Source organism: Sus scrofa, chromosome 6 (genome assembly GCF_000003025.6).
Source record: "Sus scrofa isolate TJ Tabasco breed Duroc chromosome 6, Sscrofa11.1, whole genome shotgun sequence".
Lineage (NCBI taxonomy): Eukaryota > Metazoa > Chordata > Mammalia > Artiodactyla > Suidae > Sus > Sus scrofa.
Window position 1 is genome coordinate 165,381,953 of NC_010448.4, and position 14,343 is coordinate 165,396,295.

The window sequence follows — 14,343 nt, forward strand, 5'->3', positions numbered from 1 at the left end:
AGTAAAGGCCTCTGACTGGGTTTTCCATGGACTTCAGGGTTTCTTTGTGTGAGAAAGGAGGACGGGATAAAATACAAACTTAGAGGTTGGGACAGTGGCTCTTGAGTTTCAGTAGCGGAAAATTTAAGGGGATTGTTTTGGGAGCAAACAGTTTTAACCACGCTGTGCTGAGTAGTTTTAGTAATGGTCCCCTGTAGGGATCTTTCAGTTTGCTCTCGTGGCCAAAAAAAAAAAAAAAAAAAAAAAGTCAAGCAAGATACGTATACTGTACAAAAAGAGATTTGGATGAAAGGCAAGGAGGTGCCCCTGTGTAAAAGCACGATATGTCTGCCCTGAATGCTCCCATGGTTCTGGTCGATAATGAAGCTGAAGAAAGGCCCAAAAGGCTATGCCGCGGACCCACAGGAACGAGTGGAAGCACCAAAAAGTGATGAGATATTAAAGAGCATACTGTTCCAAGAAGCATCACTAAGTATGGCAAACTATACCTTGCAAGTTCCTTTAACAAGTTATGTAAGCTGTATATAAAAGATAGTTTAGGTGGCATGTGTGGCCAGCCATGGCTAAGTTTCCTGCTGGGATGCTTAGGGAGACACAGAAAACCACTACCTTTTCCGGAAGGGTTGCTTCAGGGAAGATAGTCCAGTGTCCCATAGTCTGTGCCTTGATGTCTCTAACAAAGACAGCACTAGCATTGATGCTTTCGATCTGCTCTGGTGCTGAAATGTATAGTCAGTCTTGAAGGGGACCGGTTATACTACTTGTTTTGTTGCTGCGTGATTCTGAGTAGGTCGTCTCTTTGGTCCTGTTTTGAAGTTGGAATGTGTTGGAATTCTGCAGCACCCAGAGATTGTCATTAGTTCTTTAAGTCCCCTTTGCATGTGACGCTCCCCTGACTTCCTGCTGTATAGCTCTCAAAGATTTTTTGAGATTTCCTGCTAAGATCCCAATGTACTATTTCTAGAATATTCTTTTTGTTTGTTTTTTTTTGGTCTCTTTTTAGGGCCACACCCTTGGCATACGGAGGTCCCAGGCTAGGGGTCAAATTGGAGCTGTAGCTGCCGGCCTATGCCACAGCCATAGCAACTCGGGATTCAAGCTGTGTCTGCGACCTACACCACGGTTCAGGGCAACACAGATCCTTAACCCACTGAGTGAGGTCAGGGATCAAACCTGCAACCTCATGGTTCCTAGTCAGATTCGTTTCCACTGCACCATGGTGGGAACTCCCAAAATTTCATTTCTTAAATATAGATTTCTTTCTTTTTTTTATTTAGGGCTGCACCCACGGCATATGGAGGTTTCCATAATTACCATTTACTTTTCTTGATATTCATAAACCTAAATTCTTAAGTTCAGAATAAAGAATAACTTGCCGTAACAATATAGATGCATTAATGATAAGTTTTGAGGAATATGATCTAGGGGAATTTGTAGCTGTAAGGGAGTTGTTTAGAGAGTGGTGTGTTCTATTTTTTGTGTGTGTCTTTTTAGGGCCGCACGCATGGCATATGGAGGTTCCCAGGCTAGGGGTCTAATTGGAGCTGTAGCCGTTGGCCTACACCACAGCCACAGCACCACCAGATCTGAACCGCATCTGCGACCTATACCACAGCTCATGGCAATGCCGGATCCTTAACGCACTAAGGCCAGGGATCGAACCTGCAACCTCAACTTCATGGTTCCTAGTCGGATTCGTTTCCCCTGCACCACGATGGGAACTCCCCGTGTTCTGTTTTTTGAAACAACTTCATTGAGATATGGTTTGCATCCCATACATTTCACCCATTTAAAGTTGAATTAAATATCTTCAGTACCTTCACAGATATGTACAAGCATCACATTTTGGAACACTTCCATTACCACAGAAAGAAACCGTGTGCCCTTTACCTGTCATGCCCCTGTAACTCTGTTCCCTTCGGCCCTGAGCAACCATTAATCTATCTTCTGTCTCTGTGAGTTTTGAACATTTCACATACATGGAATCATATGATATGTAGTGTTTCAGGAGAGGCTTTTTTCAGTCAGCATAATGTTTTCAAGGGTCATCTATGTATAGCACGTTATCAGTACTTCATTCCTTGTTAATGGCTGAGTAATGTTCCATTGCATGGATGTTAAGCATTTCCGTTTAACTGTTCATCAGTTGCTGGGCATTTGGGTTGTTTCCACCTTTTGGATGTAGTGAATGATGCTGCTTTAACATTTGTGTACAAGTTTTTATGTGGACATGTGTTCAGTTCTCCTGAGTATAGGTCAGTGAGTGGTACTTCTGGGTCAATAGTGTAACTCTGCTTAACTGGGGAACTGCCAGACTTTTCCAGAGTGGCTGCACGGTTTTACATTTTCATCAGTGATGGTCTGGGGTTTTTTGTTTTTGGGTATTTTTTGCTTTTTAGGGCGGCACTTGTGGCATGTGGAAGTTCCCAGGCTAGAGGTTGAATTAGAACTGTAGCTGCTGGCCTATGCCACTGCCACAGGCATAGCAACACAGGATCCGAGCCACATCTGTGACCTACACCACAGCTCATGACAACACTGGATCCTTAATCCACTGATTGAGGCCAGGGATCAAACCTGCATACTAGCGGATACTAGTTGGGTTCTTAACCCTGTGAACCGCACAGTAACTCTCTGGGTTGGTTGTTTTTTTTTTTTCTTTTTGGTTCACCCTGGCGCATATGAAGTTCCCAGGCTAGGGATCAAATCTGAGGTTCAGTTGCAGCCTAAGCTGCAGCTGCAGCAACACTGGATCCTTAACCAACTGTGCCAGGCCGGGGATCGAACCTGTGTCCCAGCGCTCCCAAGATGTCACTGATCCTGTTGTGCCACAGTGGGAACTCCTGGTCTGGGCTTTTAAGAAAATTTTTTTGTGTGTATGTGTCTTTTTGCCATTTCTTGGGCCGCTCCCGCGGCATATGGAGGTTCCCAGGCTAGGGGTCTAATCGGAGCTATAGCTGCCAGCCTACGCCAGAGCCACAGCAACTCGAGATCCGAGCCGCGTCTGCGACCTACACCACAGCTCACGGCAATGCTGGATCGTTAACCCACTGAGCAAGGGCAGGGATTGAACCCGCAACCTCATGGTTCCTAGTTGGATTCGTTAACCATTGCGCCACGACGGGAACTCCTAAGAAAATTTTATAGAGTATAGTTGATTTACTGTATTGTGCAAATTTCTGCTATTCGGCAAAGGGACCCAGTCATACGTATGTTACATTCTTTTTCTCATCTTCCGTCATCTCCCATCATCTTCTGCTGAGGCTTTTAAAATAGTGATCATTCCTTAATTTATCTCTCTCTTTTTATTTTTCATTTTTTTGTTACTCAAATGAATTTATCACATCTGTAGTTGTATAATGATCATAACAATCTGATTTCACAGGATTTCCATCCCACAGCCCAAGCAGATCCCCCCACACCCCAAACTGTCTCCTCCGGAGACCATAAGTTTTTCTATGTCTGTGAGTCAGCATCTGTTCTGCAAAGAAGTTTCGTCTGTCCTTTTTTCAGATTCCACATGTCAGTGAAAGCATTTGATGTTGGAATCTCATTGTATGGCTGACTTCACTTAGCATGATAGTTTCTAGGTCCATCCATGTTGCTAAAAATGCTGGGATTTCGTTCCTTTTGATGGCTGAGTAATATTCCATTGTGTATATGTACCACATCTTCTGGATCCACTCCTCTCTTGATGGACATTTAGGTTGTTTCCGTGTCTTGGCTATTGTAAACAGTGCTGCAATGAACATTGAAGTACATGTGTCTTTGCGAGTCGTGGCTTTCTCTGGATAGATGCCCAGGAGTGGGATTGCTGGATCAAATGGTAGTTCTATTTTTAGTTTTCTGAGGAATCTCCATACTGCTTTCCACAGTGGTTGCACCAATTTACAATCCCACCAACAGTGTACTAGTGTTCCTTTTTCTCCACACCCTCTGCAGCACTTATTGTCTGTAGACTTTTGGATGATGGCCATTCTGGCTGGTGTAAGGTGGTACCTCATCGTGGTTTTGATGTGCATCTCTCTAATAATGAGTGACGCTAAACATCTTTTCATGTGTTTCTCGGCCATCTGTATCTCTTCTTTGTCTGTTTAGACCTTCTGCCCATTTTTGGATGGGTTGTTTGTTTTTTTGGTATGGTGCTTCAGAAGTTGTTTATAAATTTTGGAGATGAATCCCTTGTCAGTCGTTTCACTTGCAAAGATTTTCTCCCATTCTGTGGGTTGTCTTTTTGTGTTGTTTAGGGTTTCCTTTGCTGTGCAGAAACTTTGAAGTTTGAGTAGGTCCCATTTGTTTATTTTTCTTTTTATTCTTAATTTATCTCTTACAACTATACATTATAAGAAGTAAGTTTTCAGGAGTTCCCGTCGTGGCGTAGTGGTTAACGAATTCAACTAGGAACCATGAAGTTGTGGGTTCGATCCCTGGCCTTGCTCAGTGGGTTAAGGATCTGGCGTTGCCATGAGCTATGGTGTAGGTCACAGATGTGGCTGGGACCCTGAGTTGCTGTGGTTCTGGTGTAGGCCGATGGCTATGGCTCCGATTCCACTCCTAGCCTGGGAACCTCCATATGCCGCGGGAGTGGCCCAAGAAATGGCAAAAAGACAAAAATAAAAAGTAAGTTTTCTTTTCAGGATGTCTTAGTTATCCCACTATATATATAGGGAGTGCAAAGTTCTGTAAACTGGGTGCAAGACAAGTTGTATTCCTCTTTAAGTTAGAAGTAATTTATTCTAAGCTCTTACGTGCCTGGTTATATGAGAAGTATTTGATCTCAGTTAGGATTAGGATTTTCCTGCCTCCTCTGCGTGAGTGTGCATGCATTCACGTGTGTACACACACACAGATCATGTGAGAATGTCATCCTGAAGTAATGCCAGGAAACTAGGGGAGTGCAAGTTTTTTTGTCTCTCAGCACTGCCATCACTGGGTGCTTCCCTTGTGCCTCAGCCCTGGGTCCTGCCTTTGGTTAATAGGGAATTCCAGAAGATTCAGAGGTACTTTTTACAGTTCTCTCCTTGGCCACCAGGAGATTCTGCATCTTGAAATCTTCTTGTCTTCCATCCAGGGTGCCTTGGGCTTGGGCTTCTGCCACCCCCTCTAATAACTTTAGCCAGACTCTAGGGAAGCATAAGTTCTCTTCTAAGACTACTGCTTCCACCTCAGAGTGGTTTTTTTTTTTTTTTTTACTATTTCTCCCCCCCCGCCCATACACACTGCTCCCTCAGGGATTGCTCAATTTAATCTTCTTTCTTGGTATAATAAAACACAAGCTCCTTTCTTCTTGGAGAGTAGTAGCTGGGTTGATGGCTGCCATATATACCTATTTTTTTCTCGTACTTAATGGGGTGGAGTCTAGGTAAGGATATGCTAACAACAGCTATTTTTTTCTCTTTAGTTTTTCTTAAGATAACTTCACTTTATGCCATGGGAGTAGTATTTTTCCTGTTTTTTTAAAAGAGAATATTGAATCATAAAGAAGGGCTGGTGGGAGCACACGGTTAGTTTGGTCCTGCAGCACAACTTGGTCTCACCTAATAAACCGTGAATGATTGCCATCAGCGGCAGGAGTCTATGCACAGCCACATCTAAAGGAACATTATTGGGAGTTCCCATCGTGGCTCAGCGGAAGCAAATCTGACTAGTATCCATGAGGAAGCGGGTTCACTCCCTGGCCTCGCTCCATGGGTGAAGGATCTGGCCTTGCCATGAGCTGTGGTGTAGGCCAGCAGCTACAGCTCCAATTTGACCCCTGGCCCGGAAACTTCCATATGCTGTTGCTGCAGCCCTAAAAAAAAAGACAAACAAAAAAGCAGTATTATCAACGACCAGATGGTCATTAGCAGCGGATCACATTTAAGTGTGACAGAAAGCTGGGGAAAGCAGCTGATAAGATAGATGATAAAATATCAGACTCCAGAAATATCCCAGGATGCTGAAACTGTGATCCAAATTGAATATCATAAGATTAAATTTGAATAAATGTCATCTTACACATAGCTCCAAGAGGTGACCTTCCCAAATACAAAATTGGAGAAGCAGGATGGGGCGGCAGTGTGTATGAGGAATTCTGAAGGAATTGTGACTGCAAAAGTTAGTTATGTCTTACGTTAAAATGTAAAAGGCAAGCCATTGAAAAGTCCCATTCTCTTATGCTGGCCAAACACTCTTTGAGCACAGGAAGCCACCTACCTTCTTTATCCGAGGAAAAGAAGCCCTAGAAAAAAGTCCACCTAAAGTTAATACATTTCAAAGGGTGTGATGGGATTTTCAATTGTTTCTACTTTCCATCTTTCTCCATCCTGCTCTGTGCCCAAGAAAATGAATCTGTTTGCACTCTGGCCTCTAATTAGTTTGGGCCATTTGGAGGCACTGGCCAGAGATGAAAGGGCAGAGAGAGAGAGTGAAGTCAGAGCATTTATTTTCTGGCTCCTCCCTGTGTGATCCCTGCGAGTTGGCTGTGTCCCCCACTCTCTACCAAAGGTGGCACCCTGCATACAGTCCTCTCCGAGCTCCAGTAACTGCGCTCTCCTGTGACTCTGCCATGCCAGCAGGTCAAGGCTTCCCACTATGGCTAGCCCCGGGTACTGCATTATCCCTTGGGAGCTCTTCTGAAACTTCTCCAGACCTTTGTAAATTATAAACTCTGCTCAAATATCAGTTTGTATCTTCTGCTCTTAGCCAAGACCCTAACTGATATAAATTAAGCAAAATGTCATAGTATGCAGTAAACAAAATGATAGTTTGATTGGAGTTGGAGTGGAGTCTAGGTAAGGATATGCTAACAACAGCTATTTTTTTCTTAGTTTTTCTTAAGATAACTTCACTTTACGCTATGGGAGGAGTATTTTCCCTGTTTTTTTAGAAGAGAATATTGAGAAATGAAACTGAATATAAGGAAAATAAGTTAATCTATGTGTACTGAATTTATGTTGTAACTTCAACTTTATACCTTTATTAGAATAAACAAAGAAAAAGACCACACAATTAGCTGCAGAATGAGAACTGGGTGTTAGTCTGATACTCTGTTCAGGTTTTTCCTCTAGAATGTACTGCTTTACATGTGATCTAGACATTACTCAGTAATGGTGAGTTAAACATGAATTAACACATTTACTTGGAGTTCTCGTCATGGCTCAGTGGTCAACGAGCCCTGACGAGGATCCCTGAGGTTGCGGGTTCGATCCCTGGCCTTGCTCTGTGGGTTAAGGATCCGGCGTTGCTGTGAGCTGTGGTGTAGGTTGCAGACGCGGCTCAGATGCTGTGGCTGTGGAGTAGGCTGGCAGCTGTAGCTGATTAGACCCCTAACCTGGGAACTTCCATATGCTGCGGGTGCGGCCCTGAAAAGACAGAAAAATAAAAATAAAAATAAAAGCTAGTTAGTACCCGGCATTGTTATTGGATGTTTAAGGACTCAGAACTATATAGAAGAATTTGAGGTGGATGTTTGGGAGATTAGAAAAGTTGCCTGTGTCACGTGAGGATGAACCAAAATATTTTTCTCTTTCTCCTGGATTTTCCTGGAGCCCTAACATTCCTGTGGCAGGAAGGGAGGTTCAGTGTAAAGAGGCTGGTGGCTGAGAGAAAATGGGGACCCGAGAAAAGGCGGTGCCTTTTGTTTATTTCACACCTGTTATCCAGTGGGCTTGTCTCTTTCACAACGGAAGGAGCAGCCCTTCCAGGCTAGAAAACTTCGGATGATAGGAATGTTCAGAGGAAGGTATCTGGATATTTTGCTAAGAGAAATGATGGTGTAGGAAGGAGTTTGTTATTAAATAAATTCTATCAAGATCATATATATGCTGATTGTTTTCAGTTTCACTGAGCATAAAAAAATGAAATCCAGGTTAACTGAAGAACAGGTCTTACTGAGAAAGGCTTATATAGGAGTTCCCGTCGTGGCGCAGTGGTTAACGAATCCGACTAGGAACCATGAGGAGTCTGTCTAAAAGAACTTTAAAATTAGGTGTGATGCCAAGTTATCTAGTGTACTTGGGTCAGAAAGACACATAAGACGACCTTTCTGCAGATTCTGTTAAAAGCAGCCTCCCTACCAGTACTTCCTGCCTGTTGACTGCCTACTCTGTGCTGGCACTGGTGTCAGCATTTGGAGTGGCTGTGACCAGGACAGATCCTTTCCTTTACAGCAGCTTACATTTTAGTGAGCGAGACAGACATAAATACCAAGGGGGTTCCTTGGTGGCTCAGCAGGTTAAAGACATGGCGTTGTCCCCACTGCGGCTCAGGTTTCATCAGGCTCAGGAACTTCCCATGCCGTGAGCAGAGCCAGAAAGTAAAAATATTAAATAATGAATTTCAGGCAAGTGCCATGAAGATGGTGAAATAAGGGAAAATATGGAGCGTGACGTGACCGTTGGCACAATTAGGGAGATCCTCCCTGAGTTGATGTGTATGATGAGGCCTGAACGATCAGGAGCCTGGTTGGGGGCGGTGGGATGAAAGAGTTTCCTACACTCAAGTTTTAGACCGTCGTCCGAGTCCGTGGAACTAAATGTAACGCTTTATGTCATTTTACATCGAAATCGTTGCTCTATTTTATTTTATTTTTTTTTAATTTTTTTTGTCTTTTTGTCTTTTGTTGTTGTTGCTATTTCTTGGGCCGCTCCCGCGGCATATGGAGGTTCCCAGGCTACGGGTTGAATCGGAGCTGTAGCCACCGGCCTACGCCAGAGGCACAGCAACGCAGGATCTGAGCCGCGTCTGCAACCTACACCACAGCTCACGGCAACGCCGGATCGTTAACCCACTGAGCAAGGGCAGGGACCGAACCCGCAACCTCATGGTTCCTAGTCGGATTCGTTAACCACTGCGCCACGACGGGAACTCCAAAATCGTTGCTCTATTTTAAAATACAATGATTTGCCTAGTGATGAAGTAAATTTGGGTGAATTACTCAGATTGCCACCCTGAATGTCTTGTGCTTTCTTAGGTGTAAAAATAGACCTTGAGATGCTGTTTTAGACTATTAAACGCAATACAGTAGGCCACAGAGGAGTCGTGTCCTCTGGCTTGGTGGAGATTGCAGATGTGACGCTGTGCGCACCTAACTAATGATTTCAGCAAGGAGTGTCCCATTGTGTTTAAGTGAAAGTATGTGTGTGTTTGTGATGCTACAACTTTCCTTTTTTAAAAAATTTTTAAAAATTTATTTTATTTTTATCTTATCACTCAATGAATTTATTACATTTATAGTTGTACAATGATTGTGATGCCGTAACTTTCTAGAAAGTAAAGTGAGGTGTTGCCATTGCGGTGCAGTAGGTTAGGAATCTGACTGCACCTCTGTTTGGGTTGCTGCGGAGGTGAGGGATCAGTCCCTGGCCCAGCGCAGTGGGTTAAGGACCTGGCCTCACCACAGCTGTGACAGGTGAGGCTCAGATTCAGTCCTTGGCCCAGGAACTTGCGTATGCCATGGGCAAAAGAAAGAAGAGGAAAATGAGAAGTGGAAGAAGTGCCTGTTTCAAGTCGCAAGCTGTGTTTCTGCCTTTTTGCAGAAAGGTGAAGGAAAAGTAATGGAGAAGCTAGTTTAGGGAAATCTCTGGCCATTCTTAGTGGGACTGGGAAAAATAAGAAGTTCCTGGGCTCTGAAAGTTTGGTTGTCTTGGATATGTCTGCTTTGTCCAGGCAGAGTTTGCCTAGATACTGACTCTGCTGTCTTCCGTCTGGCAGGTGGCTCAATCACAAAGGAGTGAGACAGAAACGCCTGAATGCCTGGCTGGGAATCAAGAATGAGGATGCTGATGAGTAAGTTCTCTTTGTACCTTTTTGTCAGAGGACTTTGTTCCCAGTATGACATGAGACTTCTAATACATACTAAGTGTTGATTCTCTTTGTTAGTTGGGGACACTGAATCAAGAACTTTGCACCTCTTTAGGTTGAATTGGCCTCAAGAGTACCCTGTAGGTTCAGAGACCTGCTAAGCTGTGTGAAACCTGGATACATAAGCATTACTCATTCAGACATTCATGTGTCAGGTTATTGGATGAAATATGTGAGTTCTGTGCTTACTGCATAAAAGCAAAGTTGTTAAAAAACACCCAACTGACTCAATTTCACTCTGTCATTTGTGGTTAAAGATTTGGAAGAAAGTTTTGTTGATGAATTTGCTTTTAGATATAAGTAACCTGATTGTTAGAGTAATATTCTAACGTTTAATTTTTAGGACCTATTTTGTCAATGAGGAAGATGAAAATCTGCCCCATTATGATGAGAAAACCTGGTTCGTTGAGGATGTCAATCGAGTACAAGCAGAGGATCTGCTTTATGGGAAGCCCGATGGCGCCTTCTTAATTCGGGAGAGTAGCAAGAAAGGATGCTACGCTTGCTCTGTGGTGTAAGTCTTCTCTGGGGGATGGCATTTTGAAAACTTCTGCATTGATTAATAGAAAATCAGCCCTCAAAAGTTCAGATCAGACCAGTTGAAGTAAGTAAGGAACCATGGCTTAGACCATTAATATGTCTACCAAGAAAACAGTGGCTTCAGGAGAAATACCATCTGGATTATTTGCAGGGATTGTAATTAAAACAGTAAGCAGGCCAGGTACATCACTGTTGCCCTTGGATTTCAGGTACCTGTGAAAAGTAATTTGAGGAGTTCCTGTTGTGGTGCCCTGGGTTACAAACCCGACTAGTATCCATGAGGATGCAGGTTCGATCTTTGGCCTCACTCTGTGGATTAAGAATCTTGGCATCACCATGAGTTGTGGTGTAGGTCGTAGACACGGCTCCAATCTGGTGTTGCTGTGGATGTGACTTAGGCTGGAAGCTGCAGCTCTGACTGACCCCTAGTCTGGGAAATTCCATATGCCACAAGTACAGCCCTAAAAAGCGGGGGGAAAAAAAAAAGTAATTTGAGATAATCAATTGAAAAGATCATGTAATTCTTTTGAGTCATTTAATTCCTTCTCCTGCATGTCTAACTTGGCCTTCGTTGTCAGATTAAGAAGGGCTTGACTAAATATGACTGTTCTTACTAAAAGTAAAAAAATGATCTAAAATTTGTACTTAAATAGTATTCTATTGGGGTAGAGATACAAAATCTTGAGCATTTTCTGTAAGATGATCTCATGACTCTGGAAAAGCCTATTTTCCTTTTGATGAAAAGTGAAATTCTGGGGACAACTAATCATGCCTCAGACAGATTTTGCCTTGGTGTTCTATTTATTCCTTAAAAAGGCAAATGTTTTCATTGACAAAGACCATACTTAGAGTGGTCATGAAAGAAGTCTGGGGCCAGATATACTGGATTCAAATCCTGACTCCTCCTTAGCAGATGTGTGACCTCAAGTAAGTTATTTAACCTTTCTTTGCCTAGTTTCCTTATCTGTAAAATAGGGATAATAATAATATCTGTTTACTGAAGGATTTTTGTGAGGATTACATGAGTAAATACCTGTAATGTAATATGCTTTGATCGGAACATAATAAGTAAATGTTATCTATTAGTATTATCATGGTAATGATGTTACCAGTGGACATGGCAGAAGGCAAAGATGACAAAAGGATTTTGCCTTCCAAGAGGATAAGGTGGTGAGGACAGACAAAAAGACATTCATATTGGAATTTCTGTCGTGGCTCAGTGGTTAACGAATCCGACTAGGAACCATGAGGTTGCAGGTTCGATCCCTGGCCTTGCTCTCAGTGGGTTAGGGATCCTGCGTTGCCGAGAGCTGTGGTGTGGGTTGCAGACTCAGCTTGGATCCCTGCGTTGCTGTGGCTGTGGCTGTGGCCGTGGCTGGTGGCTACAGCTCTGATTTGACCCCTAACCTGGGAACCTCCATATGCCATGGGAGCGGCCCAAGAAATGGCAAAAAGACCAAAAAAAAAAAAAAAAAAATGACATACATATCAACAGAGTGCTCAGGTGCCTTAGATTCATCTGGTCCTCAGTGGTCTATTTGTGTCATGCAGTCAGAGTTTGATTTCAACTTTACGTGGTTTCAGAGCCCACATTTTTCTTTTGTACCATGTTTCTTCATTTGACCATTAAGTATCCAAGGTGAATAGAATCACGGTGACATAGGTATCACTAATAGGTGTGTGCATGAGAAACTAATTCTGGCGGAGAAAGTTCAGCCAATTCCTGGAAGACTGAAGAGCAGCTGGACCATATTGGGAGAGCTGTGTTCTTTGTCTCCTTTTAGTCACAGACCCGACAAGACTCAAGTCTGTAGCATGTGGATTTCCCTTATGAAACCCAGCTGCAGTCATATATCATACTGGGATTCACTTTGGGGATAATTGGAAGCAAAAATGTCTGTCATCACAAAGCTTCCATTTGTTTGCCAACCACTCCAGCGATAGAAAACCCGCTGACAGTGATTTCCCAGTTTACTTAGGACATTTGCCGAAGCTAGGGATCTAAATAATTTAGTTTTTTAAAAGGAGATTTTCATAGCAGAATTAAAATGATCACGCAGTAGGATGTCAAGGCATGACACTTAATTTTCCATTTTAATTTCTGTTGATGACATCACTAAGAAGCCTCAGAAGAAATTTCCTAACTCTGTAGTTAGTAGTCTCACCTGAAGACCTGCAGCCAGCAAAACATGCATTCCACTAGGTGAGGGAGGCTGGTAGTGAGCACTTGTGACCGTTTGGGGAAAGAAATTTGATGAGGGATAGAACAGTGAGACAGATCAATGGGGAAGCAGAAGGTGTGAAAAAAACTACAAAACTGCATCTAACAGACATCTCCAGAACATTCCCTCTACCTGCAGCAGAGTATGCATTCTTTCACATGCACATGAAACATTATCCAGGCTAGACCACAGTTTAGGCCACAAGTCTTAATAAATTTAAAAGGTTTGAAGTCATACAAAATATACTCTCCATAACTACAATGGAAATAAATTAGAAATTAAAAACAGAAGGAAATTTTGGAACTTCACAAATCCAGTCAGTAAACAACACGCCCCTAAAGAACTGATAGTCAAAAAAAGGAAACGGGGGAAATGAGAAGATACTTTGAGATGGGTTAAAAAGAGAAACACCAAGTACTAACTTACAAAATGCAGCTAAGTCATTGTCAAAAGGGAAATTTATAACTGTAAACATTTGCATTTAAAAAAGATCTTACATCAGTAACAACCCAAGCAAGCATGAGGAAGGGAATAATAAATATTAGAACAGAAATGAAGGCTGAATGCTTTCCTTTAAGATCAGGAGGAAGGTCAGTATGTGTGCTTTCTCCACTTTTAATCACTGTACGGAAGAATGCTGGGGCATTTAGGCAAGAAAAAGAAGTAAAATGTATCCAGATTGAAAAGGAAGAAGTAAACCATTATTGCTAATACATGAGTTCGGCAAGCTTGGAGGTTAAAAGATGAGGATACAAAAATTATTTGCATTTTTATATGCTAGTAGTGAACAATCTGAAAGTGAAATGACATGCTATTTACAATAACACAAAAATGATAAAATGTCTAGGTTTTAAAAAAAAGAAATGCAAGAGTTCCCGTCGTGGCTCAGTGGTTAACAAATCCAACTAGGAACCGTGAGGTTGCGGGTTCTATCCCTGGCCTTGCTTAGTGGGTTAAGGATCCGGCGTTGCTGTGAGCTATGGTGTAGGTCGCAGATGTGGCTCGGATCCTGTGTTGCTGTGGCTTTGGTGTAGGCTGGTGGCTACAGCTCCAGTTAGACCCGTAGCCCGGGATCCTTCATATGCCGCGGGAAGTGGCCCTAAAAAAGGCAAAAAGACATTAAAAAAAAAAAAAAAAAAGGCAAGAGCTGTACAGTGAAAACTGAAACATCACTGAAAGAACTAGATAAGTGAAAACACATCCTGTGCTCATGGCTCGGATGACACAGTGTTGTTGATGTGACAGTACCTCCCACTAATCGATCTACATGCTCAGTGTAATCCACATAAAAAAAATCTCAGCTGGCTTTTTACCGAATTGGCAAGACGGGCCTCAAATCCGTGTGAGAATGTAAGGGACCCAGAATAGCTAAAATAATTTTGAAAGAAAAGAGTTGAGGTACACCTCCCAATTTCAAAACTTACAACAAAGCTCCAGTAATAACAATTGTGAGATGCTGGCATAACATGTAGAGCCATGAATAGAATTGAGAGCCAAGAAATAAAGTCTTACATTTATGGTCAGTGGGTTTTCAGCAAGGGTCTCAAGACCATTCAGGGGCGAAAATAGTCATTTCAACATACAGTGCTGACAGCTGGCGCACAACTTGTGAAAGAATGAGGGTGGACCTACCTCACGCCACATGCAAAAATTAATTCAAGATGTATCAGGAGTTCCCATCATGGCCCGGTGGTTAATGAACCTGACTAGTGTCTGTGAGGATGTGGGTCTGATCCCT

At 42.7% G+C, this 14,343-nt stretch overlaps 1 protein-coding gene across 6 annotated transcripts in view; it reads left to right on the plus strand.

The window, feature by feature from the left end:
* LOC100511937 (phosphatidylinositol 3-kinase regulatory subunit gamma) overlaps nucleotides 1-14,343 on the plus strand; it is a 134,409-nt gene that overhangs the window by 113,693 nt on the left and 6,373 nt on the right. For all 6 annotated transcript variants that reach the window (XM_013999442.2, XM_021096722.1, XM_021096723.1 and 3 more), the window contains exons 8-9: nucleotides 9,694-9,768; nucleotides 10,187-10,357. In XM_013999442.2, coding sequence (XP_013854896.1) covers nucleotides 9,694-9,768; nucleotides 10,187-10,357 — 246 coding nt within the window. The remainder of the gene's footprint in view (nucleotides 1-9,693; nucleotides 9,769-10,186; nucleotides 10,358-14,343) is intronic.